The sequence below is a fragment of the Syngnathus typhle genome, linkage group LG16, assembly GCF_033458585.1.
Source record: "Syngnathus typhle isolate RoL2023-S1 ecotype Sweden linkage group LG16, RoL_Styp_1.0, whole genome shotgun sequence".
Taxonomy (NCBI): Eukaryota; Metazoa; Chordata; class Actinopteri; order Syngnathiformes; family Syngnathidae; genus Syngnathus; species Syngnathus typhle.
The window spans coordinates 5146780-5172820 of NC_083753.1; the positions used below are offsets into that span (position 1 = coordinate 5146780).

Below are 26041 nucleotides of genomic sequence, written 5' to 3' on the forward strand. Positions count from 1 at the left end.
CCCGTTGTACCTCATTTTCTTGACCATTCCTGATCTTGTTGCATTTGTGCTTGCTCTCTTATTGCTGTATAGGCATACATTTCCCTGCGATGGGGGCATCCATGTTCCACCCCAGCCAGCCACTTCTCGTCATGAACTATGAGGTCAGGAAGGTCCATTTTTCTCTCTCTCTCTCTCGCTCGCTCTCTCTCGCTCTCTCTCGCTCTCTCTCTCACACGCATATGATAGCCCGTGGCACCATCTGTTTGAGATGAGTTGTACGTACGTATGTCGGAATGGGGTGCAGTGTCAGTAATGTAGGTCTGGCCATCTATTTAAAGCTGATTAATTAGAGCAGTTGCCAGAGAGTGAGACCGACCACCTTGATGAATAGTTAATTGGTGTGCCAGTTCTTCAGGCACCGAGGGGATTACTGGACCAGATCACAGCCTTTTGCTATAGGACTAATGGGATCATAGAAACGACATCTTCAAGAGAAGAGCTGAGCTGAGTTGAGCTAGCTGGGGTCAAAGGTTGAATTGGTAGTACATTCCTCCTCTCCAAAGGGATGAGTTCTCAATGGGCTAGCAGCATTTGCTATCCTTGACGGCTGAGGTCGTCACCTCTCAGCCAGTCAGCTCCAAAGTGTCTCTTTGCCAGAGCAAGTAAGAAGGAAATGAGTGAATCTGATGGGATCCTATGCAGATTGTTGCTTTGCTCCGTCTGCGTTGACCATGACAGAAACGCAGCGAGTGACTCGTTATTTGCAATTCAGCCTCGTAACGATTGCCGTTGCCATTGATGTAACGAGTGAAGCCCATCGCTATTGCAGCGCCCGAGTGTGTGTGGGTGGGTGGGTGGTTGGCTGGCTTGGTGGTTGCAAGCTTTTTTTTTTCCCTTTATTGTCCATGTGAATGTTTTTGACGTGGGTGCTAGTGGTTTGAATATCTGCAGAACCTAACACAAAGACTCACACATACCCGCGTCGCCTCAATCTTTCGATAAATACTGCTGCGGGCGGGGCTATTTTTCGACTTTGTTTTAATCGTCAGCAGCAGTTATGAGGAATATTTACCAGCATGTACCTATGCCACATATGTACAGACAGCTTCTTTGAATTCAGCAACAAGCAAAGACTGCACAAACATATTGCTTGCAATGAAAACAAATGTTACCATTTCATTTACAGTCCAATATCAAAGGAGAGAGAAAATGGGCATATGACGTAGGAGATTGACGTGAGTGGTGAGAAAGTGGAAGAGGGTACCAGGAAGAGGTGATGATATAACAGCCTCCCAAATATCATGGTAAAAGAGCTATTTTAAACCTGGGCTGCAGCTCACACAAAGGAGCAATGTGGGCTAGCGCAGCAAGCGCTGCTGATTTGTGTGGAACGTGTGTGTGTGTGTGTCGCCCAAGACACACACACACACACACACACACACGCGCGCGCCTGCGCATGCACACCCCCTGTGGAAAACTGGCAGCCAGTAGGAAGATAGGTTACATAATGATGAGTGGTACTACACCTGCAAATACCTCCTGTGTATTCTGCTCTAATAGGCCACCCAAACATTTGTTGTTTTAGCAATCTTATGATGATCATATACGTACGTACGTACATCGATCGATCGATCGATATGGCACTGGCTCGTTCCATTTATGACCTTATTGTCTGCTCCTAGAATACTATGCATTCATCTATTTCTTGTTTTCACTAGGTCTACAAACACACTGCTCTTCTTGTTTTGTCACATACGGTACTTTTAATCAAAACAAGAAAAACCTTTCGAAACACTCACATCCAGCAGAGCTTCATCCATAGAGGACCCGTAAAAGTTAAGGATTGTATCGAATGAATGACATCACACACACGGCATCCCCAAATGTTGCATTTGGAGCCAAGTAATATGCAGGTCTGATAAATAAGCACAAAATATGCTCCGTCTAAAACATGTCAGCAACGATAAGGTGGCGACAGCATTCGAACGAAAATGCATTCGGAAACATGCGGCTGCGGCGGCGGCGGGCCTTTGGCAAACAATCAAACAAGTACATCAAAGTCTGAACAGTCAGATTGTTCCAAGAACCAGGTCATAGGACGTAGTCGAGCATTATTTCCCATTTGCGTCACGGCGGAAAAGAGCGAAAAGATGGCACAAATCAAATCAAAAGCAAAACCCTTGTCATTTCTCAGTGGAAATATTTGCCGGATGCAGCATCTATTCTTTTTCTCAGTCCAAATGTAGAGGAAGTGCCTCTCAGCATTCACACGCAAGTGATTCAAGAGCCTTTTGGCTTTCATTTGATAGGCTCTGACTCCAATGCACATCCTTTGAGACCACGCAGGCAGGATGTGTGTATTCCAAAACTAGCAAGAGTTAGTGTGATCTGGCACCTTCACGTGGTGTCTTCTCCTCCTGCTGGGGCTGCAATTCAAGAGCTCACCTTGAAATCGAGGACATTGAGTCGATTGATCCCCGTCGAAACAAAAAAATGGACCTTATCCAGCATGAAGCATTAAGGGGCAGCACTAGATAGGCCCGCCTGGCTTCTGGGAATGTCTTTTTTTATCGAGGTGTGTGTGTGTGTGTGTGTGTGTGTGTGTGTGTGTGTGTGCGTGGGTTTGGGTGTGTGTGTGTGTGACCCCTGCTCTAGTGTGAATATTCACTTTGAAAATTCCCTCTTCCAATTAGCATGACCTGAGGGAAGGACCTTTGGAGCTGCTTCTGAACAGTTCACTCATTATCAATATTACTTTTTGAGTATATCTTATAAACATTGTACATTTGATGTAAAGCAAGTTTCTTACCAGAGGTCCACAGGTAGTTGAACAATTATGATTGATTGATTGATTGATTGATTGATTGATTGATTGGTTGATTGGTTGAATGATTGATTCCTACACACATAACCATGATTTGCCATACGTGGATACAAATGTTTGAAAAAAATCACTGCAAATGTTAAATGAACTATTTCTTTGGAATAACTTCAATGAATTGATGATTTATAGAGGCAAAATCACTCACTGTTCAAATACCTCTGGACTCATCTATGGGAAGAGATTTGTGTTCAACAGCAAGGGCTCACCAAAGATGTTGGCAAGCAACATATTGAGATTTCACATCACAGTTCAGTGACCGAGCGAGCGAGCGGTATTTTCTGTACCCGTAGTTGTCCACCTTCAGCCAAGGTAGGATCTCCAGCATTTGCATTTCAGTCAGTCGGTCAACGTGGTGTATAGATATAGATACGTACGTGCAGACGTAGTATATCCAACGGTTGACATTTGTCAGGGGACAAAAAAAATCAAAGCGTTGTGATCTCACCCACCTCCCTCCTCATAGTTTTGCTTTGGTTTGCGTCAGACAGCGTGCGCTCAGTCTTTTTGTACCGCGACCTGGGCGGGGCCATGTTGGTGAGCTCGTGCTGATCGGCAAACACGATCCTCTGGTTCTCGTGTCGGACCTTGAATCTTTTGACCAAGCGCTTGCCGACCAGATAGAACATCTCGCAAATGCACATGAAGATGCACAGAGCACTGGAGGTGACCATGAAGATCATGAAGATCTTCTTCTCCGTCGGCCGGCTGATGAAGCAGTCCACCGTGTTTGGGCACGGATCCAGTGAACACTTGGATAATCTGAGAAATGAGCCGGAGAGACGTGATTACAGCCAAAGGCATCGAACGCTCAAACATCTCGTCCGACGAGCGTTTACCTGGGCAGGTCGTATCCGTGGTAGATCCGATAGAGAATGTAGAGGAAGGACATGTCGAATCCGGCTTTGAAGACCAAGCTTAGGAGATAAGTCCACCACAGGCCTCCTCTCTTCTTCCCGGGGTTTGCGTACAGGTGAGAGCCTTGGTGCGACTCCACGTACTTCTTGTCCTTCTCTTCTCGGAGTTTGACGTGAGCCATCACCAGTAGAGACGGGCAGGTGATAAATATCAGTTGCAGTGCCCACAGACGGATGTGGGAGATGGGGAAGATGTGGTCGTAGCAGATGTTGGTGCATCCCGGCTGAAAACAAGTCAAACTCGTTGTTTTCTCCAGTTCAACAAAAGGAACCCAGTCGCAAAGCCTTCCTTGTCGACTTGCAATTTGACAGCGCTAAAGTCCCGTCAACAAGGCCAATCACTTTGGGGATAGGGGTTGGCTGGAGAAGGGCTTGAAGCCACTTACGACAAGCGTTTCGTTCGATTGTTTTGGACAAAGGTCCAAGTGAGCAAACGCCGCTTCTTTTTGCCCCATCTTACCTGTCGCGTATTGCACACAAAGTCTTTGCTGTCGTCGCCCCAAACTCTCTGCGCTGCCACCACAAACACCAGCACGCGGAAGACAAACACCATGGACAGCCAAATCTTCCCAAAGGCGGTGGAGTACTTGTTGACTCCGCTCAACAGGGTTTCCAGTCCCGACCAGTTCATCCTTAAAAAACAACCACAGCAAATGCACCACCTGTAAGGGAAAGGGAAAGAAAGTTAGAAGCCTCCTATCATTGTTCAATTCCTGGCAACACAAGGAACAGAATCGGCGTCAATAAGGCTCGGTCGGTCGGTCGGTCGGTCGGGCGGTCGGGCGGTCGGTCGGTCGGCCGCGCCTCGTTCCGTCTTACGTCAGACACAAAAGCCTGGCAGGCACAAACTTGCATCGACAGCAAGTCAAACATCCAAGAGAAGAAAACGTGTGTGACTCATGATTCGGTCGGGTGGGTGCCTCACAACAACGGATTTCATACTCATACTCATACGCTGACAGGGAACAAGGCAAAGACATAAAAGGTCTCCTCCACATCCCTGGTCAAACGCCAAGACGTTTTTGTGCTACAAGATACTTTTCCCCAAACAGATGATTGATTGTGAGCCGTAGGCTGCAAGTCAATTGAAAAGCCATCTCTTTTCAAAGATGCCGGCTTACTATACCGACTTTGTCCTGGAACACAGCTGACAAGCTGAGAGCAGGTTCCAGTATGAAAAGGGGGAGGGAGGGAGGGAGGGAGGGAGGGAGGGCAATCCTTCTTTAGCCTCGACGGTGCTACGTCCATGAATTCTTCCCGCATTAGTCACAGCTCACCCACTCAATAATTTGCTTTGAAAGAGCAAAAACAAGATTTGATTTTGATTCCCCCCCCCAAGCAGCCAAGGCTCGCGGCATCGAGAGCTATTCTGTTTCAAGCGGACAACTCGGGCTCTCCTTGGCATTGATCTTCAGTGATGCCTGATTGACAAGACGCCATGTCATCTAACAACCGACAGTATGAATTTGACCCCATCACCAAATCTGAGCGGCAAAACGCGGCATGGTCATTTGTGGAGACTGATTGTAAGCTCTTGATGAATGACAATGATTTGAATCACTTTCTAACTCCCAAATCAGAATGGAAGGCAACACCGATAGTAACACACACTCTCTCGAATCAAACAAACAACGTTAGATGTAAAAAACATGCCACTTTCAAAGCCTTCACTCGTGTTTGCGTTCAGAGAAGGATCTTGAGCTTGCCACAGACACAGTGAAAGCAGTAAAGCACATTTGAACTTACCTAGTGCTGAAAGAGTAATTTCCCCAAACAAACCAACAGGAAAGTATCGATCAATTCACAACAGCATCTTAGCCTAGGCTGTGAAACAGCTGTGAACAACTCTTGAGTTCTTTTCCGCCTTTCAGGGATGGTCTCTTCCTGCTCGCTCGCCTTTTCCACAAATCTTGCCAAACCAGATTCAGAGGCTTCGACGTCATCTCACACAAACACGCACGCACACGTGCCCTGTCTTGTCAGACAGGCTTCAACGTCTATCTCAAGGAATGGGAAAGAAGCAATCAGTCTGTATGGTTTCGGGGAAAAGGAAACGAAATGTAAAGCATCTTCTTTTTGTTTTGACTTTGTGGAGATGAAGAGTGTGCCACACAGCCACACCCGTCCGTCTGCTCCACACACTATTCAAATGTTTCAAAGGCTCCATGAGATCCCAGCAGTGCAGGAACATAAGTATAGTGGTCCAAAAAGAATCCTCTTCTCATTTTTGTAAATGATATCATTCCAATAGCCACCTCCTTACAGTACCTCTCGATGTAGTCGAGTTTGTTGAGCTAAACATGAAGTCAAAAAGAGTGTGGAAATAGTACTCTTTGGCTTGCTTGTGTTTATCTCGCCATCTATGTACATTTGGACCTCTCTCCCTCCCTACCTCCCTCCCTCCGTCCCTGCCCCCCCCCCCTCTCCCTCCCTCGCATCCTCCCATCCTCCCTCCCTGCATGTCCAATTTACCCTAAGGAGATTGCCCCAATGCTACCATCTTTACGTTCGTTCTTTACTTTGTGCTCTGCAATGCTGATTTGGACTTGAAGTGTCAAAATGAGACTGATGGCTTGGCAACAAATACCAAACAGGGTGATTCTTGGCCCGTCTCTTTAGATGCTGTTCACACTCCCGTCCGCAAGGCGGCGCTATTGTACCACTTTGCAATCCGTCATCTTAATTCGAAAAGAAGAAGAAGAAGGTGGGCGGGTTGATTTGGCCACATCTCGTGTATTTGTTTGGAACGTTGTCTTGTTTTTGTGATCCGCCTTTTTGGCAACTCTTTGGTCCGGATTAACTGTAAGTGATGTTTGAGCAAGCTTTCTCTTGTTGTTTTTACAGGCCATGTTTGAGTGTATGGATGCTTGGTTAACGTCACATTGCAAATCGGTTACGTCGAGTACAATTCGAAGTCTTTTTTTGGACATGGTCATTTCTCGGACATATTTGTCCCTTTGTGTGCGCTAGATGTCTTCTATAAGGAAACCGTGATGTCACTCGTATCGGTTTCGGTCAACGTGCTCGACATCGCATTTCAAACATTTGTAACAGCACACGTCGCTATTTGTGCAGACGAGTTTGTTGAATAAACGCTCACTTGATCGTCTAAGCTACTGTTGTTTCTTTCTATTGCTAGCTTAGCATCTAGCTAGCAGGCCGTTGTCAGCCGTGAGCAGAAGCAAAACAGCAGCAGCAGCAGCAGCAGCCTCTTCATCAATGGTGTGTCCACATCCAACAGGCGTCACATTGTCCTGTGTGTGCTCAATGAACGGTCTCCTCAGCGCACATCACAGTGAGTATTTGCTCCTTTCACTTTTACTCGCGGAAATGTCAGCCAGCGCTGGGTCAAGCCTCAGAAATGTACCCGCTAAGAACTTGATGGCACCGGAACTATTGGTGATTTGTGCACCCAGAATACAATCCAGAGTACCTCTAAACCCAAATCGAAAGAGCAGTAGTTTGACTTGCAGACACACCCTCAGTCATCGAGGCAGGAAATATATCGATTGAGCTTCCCATATAGCGATGCTATTGTCTTTCTCTTTGTTGTCTTTTCCCAGGCTGCTCATGTATGGCAGTGGCAAGGCGTGAAAGAGAGTTCTGCCAAGCCCAACACCTGCTGCTCATTGTGGACAAGTGAAGCACCACAAAGACGAAAGCAAACGTTGCCATTCACGCACGCACGCACGCATACACTCACAGGTAGGTAGGTAGGTGGGTCCGAGTGATAAATAATAGTCATCGTAAAAATATAACACACACTGTCTTTGCAGATCTTCCCTGTTGTTGTGTCAAAGCACATGAAATTCCGGCGGAACAGCAGAGGCTTTGTTTATTTGTCGGCTCCACCTTCCCTCTCATCGGCCGCTTGATTTGACTTACTTCTGTGGATGGATTGACCTTTGAAGGCTGGCTTGATCTGTTTTCATTTGCTCCCAAGTTTCCCATCTCGCTTATTCGAAGATTCTCACTCCCCTTCAACCTGCGTTCAACAAACCCATTCCCTACTAAGTGGAACACTTCTGTGGGTGTCAAAATGAATCGACTTGCCCCGGTGGAGATCTCTTATGACAATTTAAGGTTCCTCATCACGCACAACCCCACCAATGCACAGCTCGGGAGGTTCATAGAAGTAAGACCCATAGATCTTTCTTGTCATTGTCACACATGTACAACATAGCTTTGATAGGATTCTTTTGTGTCATACTGAATTGTGTATTGATCCAAAGGATCTAAAGGCATATGGCGCCAACACCCTGGTAAGAGTGTGCGCTGCGACCTACGACAAGGCACCGGTGGAACAGGAAGGCATTCGGGTCCTGGTGAGTGAGGTGCTGCACGGGCAGCCAAGTGAAATCAGACGTCCACTGATCTGCCTTACTGGCCGGCCGGCTGGCCGGCGATGGCCCTGCGCACGTCACGTTGTTGTTGTTGTTTTCTTTGCGCACACTGTCTTTGTTTCAGGATATGCCATTTGAAGATGGCTCTTCCCCACCCGATCAAGTGGTTGACGATTGGCTGAGTCTTTTGCAGAGCAAATTTCGAGATGAGCCCGGCTGCTGCGTGGCTGTACATTGCGTGGCTGGACTGGGAAGGTACGTTTGCCCTCATGCCAGGGCGCAAATCCAACTGCCGCCGCCAATGTAGCGTGAACGCTGACTGACCCATTTGTTGGTCCCTTGTGACGCCTTTCATTGGTCAGATGTGATCAATGTGTTGGCGGCGTGAAGCTCACTCCTAACAATCCACCAAGCCTAACTGCGTCACATTTAAAGCCGCAGGGTTTCAAAATAGTCCATCGTTTGAGTCAATAGAATCAGTCTCCTCAAATGAAGCTGCAACCAAATTCCAAAACGGACTCAAATCATGGAACCTTACCGTCGAGTTGCCGAACAGCTAAAGAACAGCTGAGCTGGACTTTCTTTTTTCTTTTCTTCCCGCAGAGCTCCAGTGCTGGTAGCCATTGCTCTGATTGAGTGCGGGATGGCGTACGAAGATGCCGTTCACTTCATAAGACTGTGAGTACACAATGGCACCTTTTTTGGGCAATCTCTTGAATGGACGTGCGTCAATCTCTTCCAAGGTACCTCCCTCCCTCCCTCACTCACTGGCATGGCAAGCGTCATGATGAATGTTGTTTTTCAGGAAGCGTCGTGGAGCTTTCAACTCCAAGCAGCTGCTTTTCCTGGAAAACTACAAACCAAAGCTGCGCTTGCGCTCCAAAGATGCTAACGGACAGACCTGCACAATACAGTAGGAAGCAACAAGCAATCGTCAGCGCGGGGAGCAACAAGCAATCGTCAGCGTGCTTTTAGATGATGTTATTTCTTCAATAAGTTGAAGATGTCTGTGAAACACTTCATTAAGAGTATCCTCGGAGCTATTCCGCTTTCTAGAAGACTTCTCATCTTTGTCGACCATTTCCGATGCAAAGCGCAAGTAGGACGTCTTCCCTGTGGACACCTTTCCAGCCTTTTCTGCAAGGCCTTCATGCACTTCTTCCGAGAGGGGGAGAGAGGGTCAATTCAATAGGGAGCAGCAGAAAAATGTTTTTCTCTTCTAGTCATGTTATGGTGAAAGTAGCAACAAACTGCTTGCTTTTCACGGCCCATGTTGGACTCTTCCACTGTGGTAGCATTTGGCTTCTAGGTTCTATTCCGAGATCTTTCTCGCCCACTCTTTGGTCTGATTGTCAATTACTCTGGAAGTGCAGAGGGGATTTTAAAGAGTTCAAAATAACTTGCAACTTAAATATAGTATAGCTATGAAATCAAATAAAGCTTGCCATCGTCTTTGGTTAGTGTGCAGCAAAGATTTATGGCGCTGTAAGTCAACGACCCCCCCCCAGCTGTATTTCCACTTCCCATTTAACACTTTTTTAGGTCAAATAGGATGAGTTGACCTCTACTGGTGTCCAGATAATGTTTAGAAATGATTTTCCATTTTCAAATGTAGGTCAGCAATTGTTGCTCTATAATACAAATCAATTGTACCAACTATTTGTCCCATGTTACTATTTGTGCGTAGAAGAATAGAAGAGCCTTGTGTTGCAATGATTTGCCAGTGGCTACAGTTCCCTTCCAAATATTTGATGTGTGGCGTCTACATATTCTCTATACACGGATATATGTGCTGAAGTTTCCCTCTTAATTAAATAAAAACGCTGAAGAAAAACGGCATTTTACAATTATTTACCATTGCTTGCCGATCCTGAATTATAATCTCAATGCAAAACGAAGATATCAGGAAGTACTTTGGACTTGCCAGAGTATGCAAACGGACGGGTTCATAGACTATTAGGAGCCGCCCACTGGTCACTCAGCGACCAAAACAAATCGGTACACTAATTGTGTGTTCCATCATTTGTCCGCCAGAGGGTGCCAACATCTCATGCACAAGCACCGCGTCGTCAACCCTGTTTATCATGCGAAATATTTGATGCTCCAAGGTCTCTTTTATTGTGACTTGGGCAGACAATCATATAGATCAAGGCAAATAAAAGACGCCATCAAATGAATATTATGGGCACTGCTAGAAGACTGGTAAAAACAAAAATGTAACCTAATTCGAATCGTGATGGGACGATGACGTCCACGATGTGAAATGGAAGAGCAAAGAATAAGATGCTGTTATTCTCTTCAGCTTGTTTGGAAAGACCATTGGAAGCTTTCCCTGGGTGGGACGATCAAGAGGGAGGGAGGAAGGAAGGAAGCGAATGAGGGGGAGGGCTTGACAGGACAGGAAAGGAGGGAGCAGGAGTTGGCCTTTCCATGCATCTGGATGTCTACTGCACTCGAGAAACAAGTCCGGGACTGCTTGTATGGTGAAAAGCGAACAGCTTGGACGAGCAGAGTAAGGCAAGGGAAGGCAAGGAAAGGCAAGGCAAGGGAGCGCTGCGCTGTGCTGTGCTGTGCTGTTCTGTGCTGTGCTCCGCTGCGCTGCGCTGTGAGCAGCAGGAACACGAACAGGAATGTTGCCGGTGAGTTTTTCATTCATGGGACGAAGAACTACATGCAGTGGGTTGATTATTCCTCTGGGCCAATAGCAATTGGAATATCGCAGACTTTCCCTTGAAGCCCATGCAAGTTCTATCTTTTATCTCCAATTGATATCCTTATTATAGGCTTGTGTTTTCAGTACCATCAGATCCGTCAGTTGTGGGACCGGATTTGATTGAAATGCTGTCTGGTTTGCTAGTTGAAGATATTCATGGTAGTATTAGAACTGAATAGACAGGAATAAATAAAAAAAAGAATCCATTTATAGTTTAGAATAACTCGTTCTTGAAATACACTACTATTAGTACTGATACTCAACGATTTGAAGAAACTATTGCGCTACATGCTTGGGGGGTGCAGAAGCTTGCAAACATTTTCTTATATTGCACATGCAGCTACCTTACTGACTTTCGGCAAGTTAGTTCCCACTTGGTGACAGTGTGAATGGGAGTCTCTCGCTCTAACTGTGAGTGAGTGAGTGAGGGAGGGAGGGAGGGAGTGACCTATCTAGGGTGATGCCCATCCTGATTATGAAGTCAATGAATCAATTCAAGAATTTTGAGAAACAAACACGTTCAGTTGATCAAGTTTATATGTTCTGCTTTTTCTTTGTTCTCTTTGCGTGCACACACACACACACACGCACACGCACGCACACACACACACACACACACAAGAGGTCTTTGTAGCTCATGTCAAGGGAACAATGCACTGAAGATATAAGGATGTGTTTTACTGCTGGGAGAAATAGAGAGACAGCGAGAAGTTGTCCGCTCACTTTTGACCTTCTCTTTCTTGTCTTTTGTTCTTGCAATGTTGTTTTGATCCAAAGCTCCAAAGAGCTGACAATGGATGCTTTTGTCTTGTTTTTTGGAAGGCAGCTATTTGAAGCACTCAGTGCCAACAAAAATAGACCTTCGCAGTTGACAAGTCATGTTCTGGCGCTCATATCCATTGGCCAGCCTCAACTGTGCACGGATAGTTGTTGTGACTCAAACTGATTTGTCTCTCTGGCTCGCTCTCAATGAGGTCGAAGCTCGTGTTGAAGTGGTCATGTGTGCTTCTTGGCTACTTGACAGCGTATCCTTGTGTCCATATGTGGCTTGGGCCGAGAAGTACATCACCTTCATTGTGGTCAAACACGAGACTTTCTGATTGATTTGCTCTTTTCTTTGAGACATCATTCCGTCCCCCAAAGTACCTTTATACTACATGAAAGAAAAAAGTACGACATTTTGGGACTGGCCAGTATGTACACTAAATGACCGTGTCATCAAAAACATAGTACCTACCGATGACAGTAACGAGCAGACCTAATGATTATTTTTGCCTTGTTAGTTAGTTGCTATCGTGGCCAGCACAGTAAAAGCTTAGCAAGGGGTCTCCAAGCAACAGCTGCAAAGGATTGTGGGACGGTAATATCAGCTCCATCCGCGCAACAACAAATCTGGGATGGGAGATTTATCATGAGTGTGTCCATGTGCGTGTGTGCTGAGCCATTGGACAGACAAAAATGAGATGGAATAAGGAGGATAACATTGTTGGCCATTTTTAGCCATTATGGTTGAGTTGAGTGCATCTTATCGTAATGGACTTGCGGTAGTAATACATGGCTCTTTGGGTGTCTTCATTTCAGGAACTAGTCCAACATGGCTTCATTTGGAAAATGGCGAAACTATGAACATGAAATCCCTTATGGGGCTGTTAGCTGAATGATGTTCCCCCTTCAGGATTTGCGTGTGTGTGCATTTGTGCTGGTGTTTGTGGATCTAATCCAAGATTTAGAGAATGTATCCCTGCTCTGTCTGTCTGTCTGTCTGTCTGTCTGTCTGCCTGCCTGTCTGTCTGTCTGTCTGCATGCATGCAACCAGATCACATGCTCTGGATAGGTGTGTACGATACAAGGGATTCGCGTGTGATTAGTAATCATGTGTTGTGGGATACGTACGTAAAAGTGGATGTGAGTGATGAAGACCAAAAACAGTGGGCCTCTGATGGCTGGCTGGCTGAATGAATGAATGAATGAATATCAATGAGATCAAAATGAATGTTCATAAATGCTGGGCCTCAAAAAGTGCCCATCCCAAAAGACATCTCGTCCCTAACAAAGACCGGCTTGAGAGGGAGATGACCACGGAAGAGCAATAACACGCTTGTTTGTATGCTCCAAGGTGATCCTGACGGTTTACCTGAACGACACGCAACAGATGCTGACCGAGGTCCCGGTTACTCCTGCAACCAGAGTTGGAGATGTGGTGGAATACTGCAAAGAGGCAGGCGAAGGAGAGTGCCACTTAGCTGAAAAGTGGAATGGACACGGTGAGTCATCCCATTTCGACGTATCTTTTCCGAAGAACGCAAGCGTGTCGTGCGGGATTCAGGAAAAACGGGAATAACAATACGCAGCACTCAAAGTCAAAGTCTGCTTTATTGTCAATTTGTTCACATGCCAAGACTACAATGTGAGCTATTTATCTCTACGGTGCCCTCAACAAAATCATTTACAATCAATTGTTGTTCCATTCATGCTCATTATGCATTGTTTTTTTTTTCTTTTCAATGTATTTATTTCTCTTTTTCTCCAACATTTCACCAGAATCTTTTTTCTGGTTGGACATGGGATCCATATAGTGAGTGTAGCGTGGACGCTGGGATCCGCACGTGGACGCTGGGATCGGTCGGCACAAACAAAGCCAAGCCCATGAAAACATAAGGTCATTTTAGGCGGCCGGCCGGCCGGCCGGCCCAGTCTCATCCAGTGCAGTCCGTCATCCCATGCAGACACTGGGAACCACTGTGGCCTACATTCATTCAATCCCAGGCCACGTCACACATGACGTACGTGTGATTGACTGGTCAGGCTACAGATATAAAAGCCATGTTTTTTTTAAGGTTGACGTGTGACGTGTCTCACTTAAGGCTCACGGCTGACACGTTTGTTGTCGGCTGCGCTAATAGAGTGCTTACAGCTCTTTCTCTTATTGACAATTCATCGATCGCAAGTGCGAAAGCAATCTCAACGATTGTGATGAGTCCACATTGACTATGTCACACGTGTGTGTGTGTGTGTGTGTGTGTGTGTGTGTGTCAAACACACTGCTGCTCCAATTCAACCTGGAGGCAGAGTGCAATAGATGATGTCAACAGTTGACCAGAGCGCTTGAATGGCAAGGACGTATAGTAGTAAGCATGTCAAGCCAGCCAATGGAATCTGAGTGAGAAAATTCTTCCCCCTCCTTGTGTCTCCTGTCAGAACGAGTTCTCCCTCAGCAATTGTTACTCTTGGACCTCCTTCAGCAGTGGGGAGCAAGGAGGCCAGAGGTCAGCTTCTACCTGCGACACTGTCCTTCCTTGCCACGAGGTACAGCACACAAGCATTGGCTATACGCAAATGAATCACCACTGTCACGTTTTGCTTGTGTTTGAATTGAGAAGACAACCTTGCTCTCTGTCTGGAGAAGAAAAGGCTCGAGGAGATTTAGAGACCAGGCCAGGTCAGCAGCGGCACGCTCGCTCATTAGCCCGATCGGATTGTTTGAATTGTAGAACATGCATGGTGCAACGCAGAATGGGAGAAGAAATATTGATGACTTGCTTCATATCATCCAGAATGTCGTTTGAAAATGGCCAAGGATGTTGGAGCTGAGCAAAGTTGAGCCTTGAGCGCAGAAGACGGGCCAATGGACGGGTGACCCATTGGAAAAATGTCAACGTTTCTGCTTCTTTCGACAGGAAGTCTGCAGCCTTTGGCGACAACTTGGACCATGGAAGCTCCAGAGCGCAAGAACACCAGTGTAAGACGTGCGCCACACCAACACGTGCTTACACAATGTTTACGAGTAGCGAGCAGACGCACACAAATCTCGCCGCAGTGGCCTTTAAAGTTGGATCATTGTCAAAGTAGCCGCTATTTTGGTCCCTGCTACCAATTTTGGGGCCTTTACACATGTTGCTATTGACCACGCTCTTGTCTGTGAGTCAGTCATAGTGTGCAGGCGTGCGTGCGTGCGTGCGTGCGTGCGTGCGTGCGTGCGTGCGTGTTGGCCAGTCAGTGAAGGTGGGATTAGCTTGGTCGCATGACATAACCAGACTAAGAGGATTGTTAGGCAGCCAAACAGCTCCTCCTCATCCTCCTCCTCCTCCTCCTCTTCCCCTCACCTTTCTCACTTCTCCACTATTGTCTTGGGTGGCTTTCTCCATGGAGTGATTTTTACATCTGCTGCAAAAACCAAAAGAATTTAAGGTGCGGCTGCACTTTGGAAGGGCGGGGGGAGGGGGGTAAGTGCCGTGCATATACTATATAGATACACATATATATACATACACACACATATATATAGATATATATTGGACAGCTGCTTTTTATTTGGTTCCTGATTGTTACTACATCTAATGATAATACAGACTTCACAAAATAAGAAGCATAGGCTATGCCGTACAGTATATAGCAGTATCTTGCCACTATTTGTGTTTTTAGCACTGCAGCGCTAGCCATGCTTCAAAACAATATTGTCAGCAAAGTGGATATATCAAGCAGGCACTGTAAGGTTTTTGGAACTCTTGCAAATGTAGAACGCCTCGGCATCTCTTGAATACAATTCAATTGAGGGAGCCTGAAGCACTCGGAGCTTGGTTCTGGGCCGCGGTCTCGATAAATGGAAAAATGAAGCCATCTCAGCGTCCCACCGGTATGGTGCTTCGCAGTCTGCGTCGCGGCCAACAATCAAATTCATGATAGAATCCAACCATATGTACGTATGACCAACTACAATACAAACAAAGTATTTCAAAGGATAGTATCAACTGTAATACCCACTGAGTAGGGGCCCGGCACAGGTTCAAACCATTTCATTTGTTCTTTCAGATTTGGTTTCCAAGTCCTGCAGCCCACGCACACACCCACGCACACGCACGCACACACGCACACACACACGCATACGCACACACACACACACACACACACGCACACACACACACGCACACACACACACACACACACACACACACACACACACACACACACACACACACACACACACACAAGCTGTACCTAGATGATTGGGCCGCATCCCACGTGCATTGTGAGTGCGCATAAGTGTATCTATGTGTGTATGCGAGTCAGTGATTGGCAAAATATGACGCAGCAGGAGGCAGATGTTCTCCCAACATGTATTTGTGAATCATATGAGCTTGTGTGTCACTGGGCAAGTCGAAAGAAATTCTTGGACAAGCTGCCAATATGACGACATTCTATTCTTATCTCACCTTCTCATCTTTGTCACGACACACATTAGAAGGCAATGGTGCTGTGAGAAAGTGTGAGAGATTGAGTATTTGTGAGGTCACTTAGAGGGTGTGTGGGGGGAGGGTGGGGGGGGGAGCGTAGTTGGTTAGGTGGGTAGTTGAGACTTGTGATGTGGTTGCAGCAAAAAGCCAGCTGCAGCAGCAGCACCACGACTGAGTGAAGCAGAGGTGAATGAATGAGGCTTGCTTTCATTCTACTCAAGAACAGAATGAGTAGAAAGAAGGGATCCAATGCATACAGTATACGTATTTCAGTTAACTGTAGTAATTATTGCTTGCTACGTAAGGTGCTCCCTCCCAATAGCAGTGACTTTATAAGGGAAAGGAGGGAGGGAGGGAGGGAGGGAGGGAGGGAGGGAGGGAGGGAGGGAGGGAAGGAGGCAGTGTGGGACGCGCAAAGGAGGGAGCGAGCGAGCGAGCGAGAGAGAGACAGAGTAGGTGTTGAACATGATAGCGCATCAGTGGCGGGATGGGAGAGAAAGTTGTGAGCTAAGAATGGCTTTGTTTTGACGCTGCCTGCTGCCTGCCTCCTGCCTGCCTCCTGCCTGCCTCCTTCCTGCGTGGCTGCCTGCCTGCGTGGCTGCCTGCCTGCCTGCGTGGCTGCCATGGAGTGGAATGAGCTGGATTTGGTGCAGGAATTTACCCTTGAAGGGCAACGCAGCAAAATCAAAGTCCGCTCCTGCAGGATCACATGGGACAGCCTGCAGGTAAAGACTGCATGCTCATTTGAGTCACCATGCAGCACCGTCTGCACCGTGCCCATTGCATGAGCGGCTACCAAAGCGGAGAGGCTTCCAAGTGCTGCGCAACGCCGCATCTTACCCTAAATACGGAGAGTTGAAGCCAATCTACAACACGAGAGCAAGGTTAGGCAAAGCGGATGAAGCCAGCCAGCCAGCCAGCCAGCCAGCCAGCCAGCCAGCCAGCCAGCCAGCCAGCCAGCCAGCCAGCCAGCCAGCCAGCCAGCATGTCACGTTCATTCATGGGTAGCAATTCGAAGAATTGATCTTATCTTCACCAACGACAGTAGAATGATCCAGAATAGGCAGTGGTGTGCCACCCAAATAGTGTTTGCACGAATGAACTTGTTCTCCGCATTTTTGGCGCATTATAAATGACCCGAGTCAGCACGTGAGTGAAGCCGCACCAAGGCGCACAACATTTTTCCCGCTTTAGTTATGATTTCAAACTGGGTGGAGGTCGAAAAGCTGCCTCATCATTGCTGCCTCATCATTGCTGCCTCATCATTGCTGCCTTATTTGGGAAAGTTGAACGAAAAAGTTGGGTGGACCATTCGGATAAAAGTAGGGGTGCCCAATACGCCGATTTCATGTCTAAAAGGTTTCACCGTGGCGTATCGAAAGAAATGTTCCCAACGTCAGCACTCGATTGCTCCTGGAATCAATTCTCTCCCCGGTTAAGATGATCAACCTGTGACTCAGCATCAGGAGCGAGTGTGGCTTTACCATCTTGTTTGGGGATATGTCCAGCCAGCAATCTTCTAATTGCTACAATGCAACATGAAGGTGCCTTCAGATGCTGTTGAATCAACAAATTGCCTCCAACAATGTCAATGGCGCTCCAACATCAAAGCATCGTTTGATGGATGGTGCAAAGCTTACTCTTTCGTCATTGCATTGTCGCCACTGGCCATCCTTGCGTTGGATGAGGGAGCATTTGCTGGGCCTGATTTGTTTGTGAGTTAACATAAACAGTAAGAGGAAGTGGCTGGCTGGGCTGGCCTGGGACCTTCCTTCCTTCCTTCCTTCCTTCCTATCTTGTATTCATTATTCTCTCTGTACTTGTGTATCTCTAGAGGGGATCTCATGTGCAAATGTTGAAATGAAATGCTGATAGCATTTGATAGTTTTATTTATTTACTCTACCCATTCTAATCTCTCAAGGGAATTTCAACACTCTACTCTTATTTTGTGTTGCACAGTGACTAGATCACATGGAAGGCATGTGTGTGTGTGTGGGGGGGGGGGGGTGCGTGCGTGCGTGTGAGTGTGTGTGTGTGAGTGTGAGAGAGAGGAGAAAGAAACATGTGGCGGGTGTGCCTGTCTGAATAGTTTCGAGTCTCCCCATAGACTGCTGCTCCGTATCCATATTCCAAAGCTTGCAATTGACAAATCCAGTCTGTGACAGTATGTTACAGATGTGACACTGAAGCCAGGCAGGCCATAGAAATGAGGCCATTTTGAACATAGTAATCCTATAACGCTGTCACCCTGCCAAGGCCGCCCACCAGCTGGGAACGTAGCAAGCGGAAGAGGCTCAAACGTCATGTATGCACACTATCTTGTGTCACTCTTACGCTTGCTTTCCTCTCGTCATCCATCAGAGTAGTTTACTGTCGTCGTTCGGATGTATCTCTATCGACGTATCGACGTATCTGTCTCTCTGTAGAATTGATAAAGAGCACATCCGGATGCAATTGTGCGTTCTTTTCCTGTCCCTATTGTGTAGGTTCCCCGTGTGGAACTCACCCTGTCTGAGCTCCAGGAAATGGCCACAAGACAACAGCAACAGATGGACGCTCACCAACAGATGTTGGTCGCCAAGGTAACGTTTCCAACATCCTTCTCAGAGCGGATCGCCCGTCGCTCAGTCGATGCTTGTCGTCCTCCAGCGGTTACAGTCTGACCACTGGCTACGCAATGTGTCTGCGCTGTAAAGATCATGGCTCGTATTCTTTTTTCGGCGAGGATCAAAAATAAATAGCGGTCATTGACTTCACCGGCGCTGTTCTCTTTTTTTTTTCCGGAGCGCAGCGACGTAGCTAGCAACAGTATAGGAAGGAAATGAAGTCATGAGGAAAGCACAGCTGCTGGGACTTGACTCCAGAAAGACAGGAAAGCCTCCAGGAAAGGAAGAGAATGAGTACAAATGCACGAGTTCAAGCCCATTTAGCGAGGCCTATTTTCTTCTCCTCTGCTTTAGGAGCAAAGGCTGAGGTATCTTCAACAGGGAGGCCCATCCAACCAGGGGCAGACACAGGTGGCGTGCCATCCAGGTGCCCAATGCTGAAGCCAAAGTACGACCTGACGCACGCGTCTGTTTTTCTCGTGCAGTCGGAAGCTGAGAAAGTGCAGCGCTTAAAGGAGCGAGTGGAGTGTCAGGAGGCCAAGCTGAAGAAGATTCGAGCCATGAGAGGGCAAGTGGACTACAGCAAACTGATCAATGGGAACCTCTGTAGGCCTCAACACGCAATACTTGACACTCTCAGCAGAAACCTCAAGGGCTATCTCTCTCTCCTGTGTGCAGCGGCGGAGATCGAGCACGTGAGCAGCCTGTTTCAGGAGAAGCAGGCTGAGCTGCAGTCTGCCGTGAGCCGGGTTGACCAGGTATCTCGGGCGGGCGGGCGGGCGGGCGGACAGGCGGGATTAAGGAGTCCACTTCATGGAATCATTTGTAATCTATTTTTGAACAGCTGACCCAACAGCTGGAGGATCTGAGGAATGGACGCCTGCAGCTGCATTCTATTGCCTCCCAGCAGGGGGCGCCCAACAGGGGCGCTGGAGCGAAAGCGCCAGCGCCGCCGCCGCCCTCTGGCCCTGCTGCCTTAGAACTGAGGAAGCTCTACCAAGAGCTGCAGGTACTCGTAGCACATTGGGCTTTTCAAAATGCACACTTGCGGTCGGACGGACGACAGCACGTTTGTGCGTCAGGCTCGCAACCGTCACAACCTGGAGCAGAGTGGCAAGCTCGCGCACAACAAGGAGGTGCTGAACAAGAGGAATGCTCAGGTGACCGTGATGGATCGACGTATCGGAGAGCTGAGGGAGCGACTGCAGAAGAAGAGAGCCCAAGTAACCGTACTTTGATGCCCGATGCTTTCCCCCTGGAGTCTTGGTTCGCCCGCTTGGCTTGACGTTGGGCTTTGCTTGCGTCTTTGCAGTTGAGCCGTATGAATGGCGGAGGCCCTCCTTCTCCTCCAAATGCCACCGCTCGACCGAGCGGCGGCGTGTCGGGCCGAGTGGCCGCCGTGTGCCCTTACATCCAAGCTGCTCCGGCTGAGGCGGGCGGCAAGCTGTTACCTGACGCCAAAGTCAGTCACACGCGCTCCCTTTCGGGTGGGTAGCAATGATTGCCCAAGCTCTTTGAGAAGGGCACGAGATGAGAAGGGCACGAGATTTGCTTCTCTCTAACTGCCTCTCTCTATTGCCTGTCCCTTTTGTCTTCTTTTGTCTGTTTTCATTTCCCACCTTGGCGTCTGCGGCTACCGGCTTACGCTTATGGTCACCGTGGTCGCACTGGCCGCCCGTCCATGACGGCTGTCCCGTCGCTCGTGCTTTGCGCTTGCGGTCGTGACCACCGCCGAGGCAGACGAGAACAAGAGTGGCATCAGGAAGCCTCCCAGCCAATGGAAAGTGTCCGATTTAGACACGGTCCTGTCGCAGCCAAATGACTTATGTGGGGGGGCTCCCGAATCTCCCCAGGGGGACAAAGGGAACAACAGTGAGTCTTTATGTCGCACTCTTTCCAGTGGCTCGCTTCTCCATTTCAATCACAGCCTGTCTTCTGCCCTGACCATCCGATAGAAAAGCCAGGAATGATGGAGTAGCAGCACAGAGAGACAGTCCTTTTTATGAATCCCACGGTCATCTGAAACGCCAAAGCGAATGCCGCAGCAGAGTTATTTACGGTCTGGACTTGCTGGCTGTTGTAAATCACGTCAACAGGCAGGCAGGCAGGCAGGCAGGCAGGCAGGCAGGCAGGCAGGCAGGCAGCCAGGCAGCCAGGCAGCCAGGCAGCCAGGCAGCCAGGCAGCCAGGCAGCCAGGCAGCCAGGCAGCCAGGCAGCCAGGCAGCCAGGCAGCCAGGCAGCCAGGCAGCCAGGCAGCCAGGCAGCCAGGCAGCCAGGCAGCCAGGCAGCCAGGCAGCCAGGCAGCCAGGCAGCCAGAGCTGGCTACAAAATGAATTAGAGCAAGCTGGCGCGTCGCGTACATTCTAAGCTCCCGCACGCACGTACAGGCCATAATAATGCCTTTGTTTTTTGGTCAAGTGGAGAGTCGTGATATCCCTTTGGATTTTTCCAAAAGTGCGCTTTTATGTATATTTGTGAGCGACTGGCTAGCGAGAGCAAGAAGGCATGCGTCAGGATGCACGGGGACATCATGTGCTGTGGAGTGAGGGCTTCACTCTAATCTGGACTCCCAGGCACATAGCCAAGTTTCCAGCAGCCTGCGCAGAGCTGACTCTTTGCTTCCTGTTGTGGCCGCTTTCCTCTCCGCGTCAGACGTTCTGCAGCCGCTCTCGCAAGTACGAGTCTGCGCCGGTCCGACGACGTGGCCGTGCCAAACGATGGCTTCAAATGATCTGTGACATAGCAAGCTGTGGGATTGTCCCATCCCACAACAAGCCACATGGTGCAGTAGTTGTCATTTTGATCTTTTCCACATATGGCTGGATGAGAGTGTTAGTGTAGCAGCCTGTAAATAACGGCTGGAAGTGGCTTCCAGCATCTTGATATGACACGAGCGTCCATAACTTGTAACCCCAGCCAGGCCTTTCCCTTCACTTTCGCCCACTTGTCTGGTTGTCCTTTTTCAATTGCTTGTCTATTTTGGGCCATGCTGAGCATTGACTGACTTGTTCACTAAGCTGCTGCTGTTGTTGTCTTTGATGCCGCCACGCAGCTAATGAAGCATCGTGGCCTACCATTGGTAAACATTGGAGGAGCAACAGTGCAGAACAGGTACACTTTGCAGCTTTGACATTGTCTCAAGTTCCACACAATCAATCTGGGTGACCTTTGACTTCACTAGCATGAAGCAGCCATTTTGTGCAATTGTCCCCAGGCTTTGACTTTGAAACTGAGATGCAAGGTCTGCGCAGGCGTGATTGGGATTGTTTTTTGTTTTGGTCAGCATCTCCCTTGCCGTTACGGCACCTACCCCAGCAGCAGCTGCAGCAGCAGCAGCCACCACCACCACCAGACAGCTGGGAATCAGCGTTCCACCAGCTCCCTGCCTCGATCGGCTCCCGGCACATTGGGATGGCCCCGGCCCAGCGCTGCCGCCGCCGCCGCCTCATCTTCTTCAACCTCCTCCTCCTCCTCCTCACAGCAAATCCAACAACGCATTGCCGTCCCTCCAAATTCAAACCAAGGTAAGACGTTTTCGTGGAATTTTCTTCCTCGCTGCCTTCTCACGCCTTCCTATTAGGCTCGCAGCCCTTGGCATCTCAGAGCGAGCGGACGGATCCCCCCCCTCCGGCGGTGGCCGTACGTCCTTACGTACCCGAGCACGCGTCCAGACCGCAGTCTCCTCGAAAGGGCCCCGCCTCCATGAACAGCAGCTCCATCTACAGCATGTACCTTCAGCAGCCTCAGGCCAAGAACTACGGCTCGCTCAGCAACAGGAGCGCCGCCACGGTGAAAGCGGGTAAGCGACCGAGAGCCATCCGACTCCAGACCGTGGAGTCTTTCTGATCACCCTTTCCTTTGCGCCCCGCAGTCTACGGGAAACCCATCCTGCCCACTTCCTCGGCGTCTCCGTCCCCTCTTCCTTTTCTCCACGCAGGAATAAAGACAGAAGACAAGGAGGTTGGAGGAGGAGGAGGAGAGCCCGGCGGCGATGGGCCAATCCTACCTCCTCCCAGCGTGGACAACATTCCCCGTCCTCTCAGTCCGACGAAGCTCACTCCAGTTGGTAGGTTGCGCACTTCTGAAGCACACCTTCTTGCGGCACATGGGCTGGCTGTGCGTTTGAATCTCCGTGGCTTGGTTTTGAAGCAACGCTTGCCTTTCCTTGCCGCGTCTCCAGCCCACTCGGCTCAACTGCGCTACCAAAATGACGCTGATCTGGAAGTCCTCCGGCGTCGTCTGAGCAATGCTCCGCGCCCTCTGAAAAAACGAAGTTCCATTACGGAACCTGAGGGCCCGCAAGGGCCAAACATTCAAAAACTACTGTACCAGAGGTTTGTGCTGAACTCGCTTCTGGCCTCATCCGCCCTACCTTGAACCTTGGTCATTTTGATGTGCAGGTTTAACACTTTGGCAGGAGGCATGGAAGGGGGCTCAGGTAGGATGTCGGTGACTTTCATCGCAACATACTCCATGGCAAAGTTGTCAACCCTCTCTATTTTAGCCAGTACTTTCTACCAGCCCGACATGGACGCGATCCACTCAGCCGAGGGGGATGTGGAAGCAGGTGAAAAGCATGCCGGCTTGTCATCAGAGGACGCAGAAGTTCAGAACTTGAACTTGGACCGGCGGCGCTTATCGCCCCCCGCCGCCGCCGCCGCCACTGAGACGGCCGCGGTGGGAGAGGAGAGCAAGAAGGTCTCTCCGTCTCCACAAAGCCACCTTCCCTCGACCCCCAATAAATGGGAAGATCAGAACAATAACAATGAGAGCGGTTCTTGTTGGGCCCACGGCGTGACGAGTCGGGCCTCACCTTCGCCCTCACCGCCGCCCGGCCCGCCTTCAAGGCCCAAGGTCAAGATGCATCGCACCGTATACGTCTTTTTCTATTTAGCATAGAGTCTATATGTCCGATGACAACATCCAACTTATGGCTAGCGTGCTGTGTTATTTGACCACTGGTGTGGCTTTGTCCTCAGGTGAAGCGAAGCAATTTGAAAAAGCCGTCATCGGAGCGCACGGGCCACGGTCTGAGAGTCAAGTTCAACCCCCTGGCTCTGCTGCTCGATGCGTCCTTAGAAGGAGAGTTTGATCTGGTGCAGAGAATTATCTACGAGGTCAAAGCCCCCCCCCCCCACTTACTACTAGGACAAATCATTTCATGAAGAGATTGAGTCTGGAGCTAAAAAGCTGTCTTGTAGGTGGAAAATCCCAGTATGCCAAACGATGAAGGCATTACTCCGCTTCACAACGCTGTGTGTGCTGGCCACCACCACATTGTCAAGTTCCTGCTGGACTTTGGAGTCAATGTCAATGCAGCGGACAGTGATGGATGGTCAGTGCCTTCACTCACTCCCTCACTCACTCCCTCACTCACTCCCTCACTCACTCACTCACTCACTCACTCACTCACTCACTCACTCACTCACTCACTCACTCACTCACTCACTCACTCACTCACTCACTCACTCACTCACTCACTCACTCACTCACTCACTCACTCACTCAGTCTCCAGTGATGTACATATTCCCAGTGGTTGATGGAACTCGATGGCGTCTGTGTAAGTAATAGTGACAGCATTTCGATTGTCTGTTTCCTTTCTCGTCAGGACGCCTCTGCACTGTGCCGCTTCGTGTAACAGCGTCCACCTGTGTAAAATGCTGGTGGAATCAGGGACAGCCATTTTTGCCCAAACAATCAGTGACGTTGAAACGGCAGCAGACAAATGTGAAGAAATGGAAGAAGGTTACGCGCAGTGTTCGCAGTTCCTTTACGGTAAGTTGCGATTGAATGTTGCTTTTTGAGCAGAAGCTCACTCGGAGAATTCCACACGCATCCACCCGCCCCGGAAATATCTCTGTGTCAGGTGTCCAGGAGAAGTTGGGTGTGATGAACAAAGGCTCGGTGTACGCGTTGTGGGACTACACGGCCCAGCGGCCCGACGAACTGACCTTCGGCGAGGGCGACGCCCTGACCGTGCTGCGACGGCGCGACGACACCGAGACAGAGTGGTGGTGGGCTCGACTGGACGACGGCGAGGGATACGTTCCCAGGAACCTGCTCGGGGTACCACGCTGAGCAGCGCTCTTTATTTGAATGAAGATGGATTGGAGTTGGTTCGTTCACAGTAGCGGCTCTCTCTTCTTGTCTCCAGCTATATCCAAGGATCAAACCCAGACAACGCTCCCTGGCCTAAATCAGAGCTCCAAAGCGTCGCTGGCAAAGAAAGGAGAGAAGTGACGGAGGAGGAGAGAAGCAAGTTGCTCTTCCAACAAACTGATGCAACTATTTGAAAAGAAGGCCACAAATAGAACAGATGTTGCAAATTCAACCGAATAGTAAGCTAAATATGAGCTAAAGAAAAAACATCTCCTGGGCCGTTCGCATTAGATTCCACGTTGGTCTATCATCTTCACATTTTTAGAGAGTTCACATTTGGTCGATTTTTGTATGCCTTTCTCCGAAATAGAAAGACCCAGGTGGCTTCATGTGTAACCTTTGAGTTGGATGTGCTGATTGAGAATGCAAGGTGAATGCAAATATTTGCTGGACTTTAATGAAAGTGAGACGTCGGTTCTGAGCTTGCAGTTGGAAAAGAAATTCCAAGCAATGCTAGTTTGCGAAAGGAGAGCGTGCTCAAAGGGTTGGGCAGCGATGTCAAGTGGCAATAGAGCGGCCTGAATCGGCCCCTGAACTTTGGGGAGATGGATGATCAACGGAAGGAAAAGAAGAATGTGCTTGAGTGCTTTGAAGAGGATTAGGATGCATTTGGAAAACCCAAGTACATTTGGATAGGTTGGAGGCAACAAAGTGATCCGTCCCCTTTCTGTAAAACTCCAAATTCCACCACATACGTAATACCAGAACAATACTAAGCAGCTTTTGGAATCTCACTCAGATGTATTTTGGGGAAACAGGTCAAAAGAAAGACTCTGAAGTCAATGAGAAAAGTCCAAACATGACGCTTGTGTCAAGAATGTATTGCTCGCAAACATTTAGAATTTCACACGGAACCGTTCCTTGTTGTGTATGATACAAATAAAACACAGTGCACAATTTGAAACAATCTGTGTTGTGCTATGTGACTGCAAGGCTGATTCCTTTATTTATTTTATTTATTTATTTATTTATTTATTTAATTTATTTATTTATTTATTTATTTATTTATTTATTTATTTATTTATTTATTTATTTATTTATTTATTTATTTATTTATTTATTTATTTATTTATTTATTTATTTATTTATTTATTTATTTATTTATTTATTTATTTATTTATTTATTTATTTATTTATTTATTTATTTATTTATTTGTTACAGAGCTGCCATTGCCAAGTCCTTTCATACACTCCTGTCCTCTAGGTG

General features: G+C 48.4%; 3 protein-coding genes across 9 annotated transcripts; 2 read left to right on the forward strand and 1 right to left on the reverse strand.

Moving 5' to 3' along the window:
- Positions 1 to 1003: 1003 nt before the first annotated feature.
- LOC133169350 (gap junction beta-4 protein-like) lies at positions 1004 to 5708 on the reverse strand. Its single transcript, XM_061301473.1, has 4 exons — positions 5527 to 5708; positions 4241 to 4442; positions 3703 to 4004; positions 1004 to 3625 (listed from the first exon to the last, which is right to left on the reverse strand). Exons 2-4 carry the CDS (start codon positions 4409 to 4411, stop codon positions 3292 to 3294), a joined length of 807 nt encoding a protein of 268 aa, XP_061157457.1. The 5' UTR covers positions 4412 to 4442; positions 5527 to 5708; the 3' UTR covers positions 1004 to 3291.
- Positions 5709 to 6447: 739 nt separating this feature from the next.
- On the forward strand, positions 6448 to 9957 carry LOC133169468 (protein tyrosine phosphatase type IVA 2-like). The gene is made up of 8 exons (XM_061301704.1): positions 6448 to 6582; positions 6920 to 7075; positions 7344 to 7485; positions 7557 to 7915; positions 8013 to 8105; positions 8248 to 8378; positions 8727 to 8801; positions 8929 to 9957. The coding sequence occupies exons 4-8, from the start codon at positions 7820 to 7822 to the stop codon at positions 9038 to 9040; spliced, it is 507 nt and encodes a 168-aa protein (XP_061157688.1). The 5' UTR covers positions 6448 to 6582; positions 6920 to 7075; positions 7344 to 7485; positions 7557 to 7819; the 3' UTR covers positions 9041 to 9957.
- A 536-nt stretch (positions 9958 to 10493) lies between these two features.
- On the forward strand, positions 10494 to 25741 carry LOC133169463 (apoptosis-stimulating of p53 protein 1-like). Of its 7 annotated transcripts, XM_061301692.1 has the most exons (24): positions 10494 to 10762; positions 12953 to 13100; positions 14035 to 14142; positions 14514 to 14575; positions 18555 to 18650; positions 19029 to 19085; positions 19160 to 19280; positions 19353 to 19432; positions 19519 to 19683; positions 19757 to 19897; positions 19987 to 20161; positions 20415 to 20546; positions 21727 to 21785; positions 21958 to 22198; positions 22255 to 22473; positions 22546 to 22740; positions 22855 to 23008; positions 23075 to 23112; positions 23179 to 23528; positions 23654 to 23791; positions 23876 to 24009; positions 24284 to 24450; positions 24542 to 24741; positions 24830 to 25741. In XM_061301692.1, the coding sequence occupies exons 1-24, from the start codon at positions 10754 to 10756 to the stop codon at positions 24869 to 24871; spliced, it is 3231 nt and encodes a 1076-aa protein (XP_061157676.1). In that variant the 5' UTR covers positions 10494 to 10753; the 3' UTR covers positions 24872 to 25741. The 7 variants fall into 7 exon arrangements, with proteins under 7 accessions (XP_061157676.1, XP_061157678.1, XP_061157677.1 ...); XM_061301694.1 differs by lacking the exon at positions 20415 to 20546; XM_061301693.1 differs by lacking the exon at positions 19029 to 19085.
- Positions 25742 to 26041: the final 300 nt, after the last annotated feature.

Excerpts from the sequence above, each read along its gene's own strand:
- LOC133169350 (XM_061301473.1), bottom strand. The coding sequence starts at position 4,411 with ATGAACTGGTCGGGACTGGAAACCCTGTTGAGCGGAGTCAACAAGTAC. Across the intron at positions 4,005-4,240 it reads TTGTGTGCAATACGCGACAG|CCGGGATGCACCAACATCTG; the intron begins GTAAGATGGGGC and ends ACTTGTTTTCAG. Across the intron at positions 3,626-3,702 it reads CACGGATACGACCTGCCCAG|ATTATCCAAGTGTTCACTGG; the intron begins GTAAACGCTCGT and ends CTCATTTCTCAG.
- LOC133169468 (XM_061301704.1), top strand. The coding sequence starts at position 7,820 with ATGAATCGACTTGCCCCGGTGGAGATCTCTTATGACAATTTAAGGTTC. Across the intron at positions 8,379-8,726 it reads TGCGTGGCTGGACTGGGAAG|AGCTCCAGTGCTGGTAGCCA; the intron begins GTACGTTTGCCC and ends TTCTTCCCGCAG. Across the intron at positions 8,802-8,928 it reads GCCGTTCACTTCATAAGACT|GAAGCGTCGTGGAGCTTTCA; the intron begins GTGAGTACACAA and ends GTTGTTTTTCAG.
- LOC133169463 (XM_061301692.1), top strand. Across the intron at positions 23,009-23,074 it reads CAAAAACTACTGTACCAGAG|GTTTAACACTTTGGCAGGAG; the intron begins GTTTGTGCTGAA and ends TTTGATGTGCAG. Across the intron at positions 24,742-24,829 it reads TTCCCAGGAACCTGCTCGGG|CTATATCCAAGGATCAAACC; the intron begins GTACCACGCTGA and ends TCTTGTCTCCAG.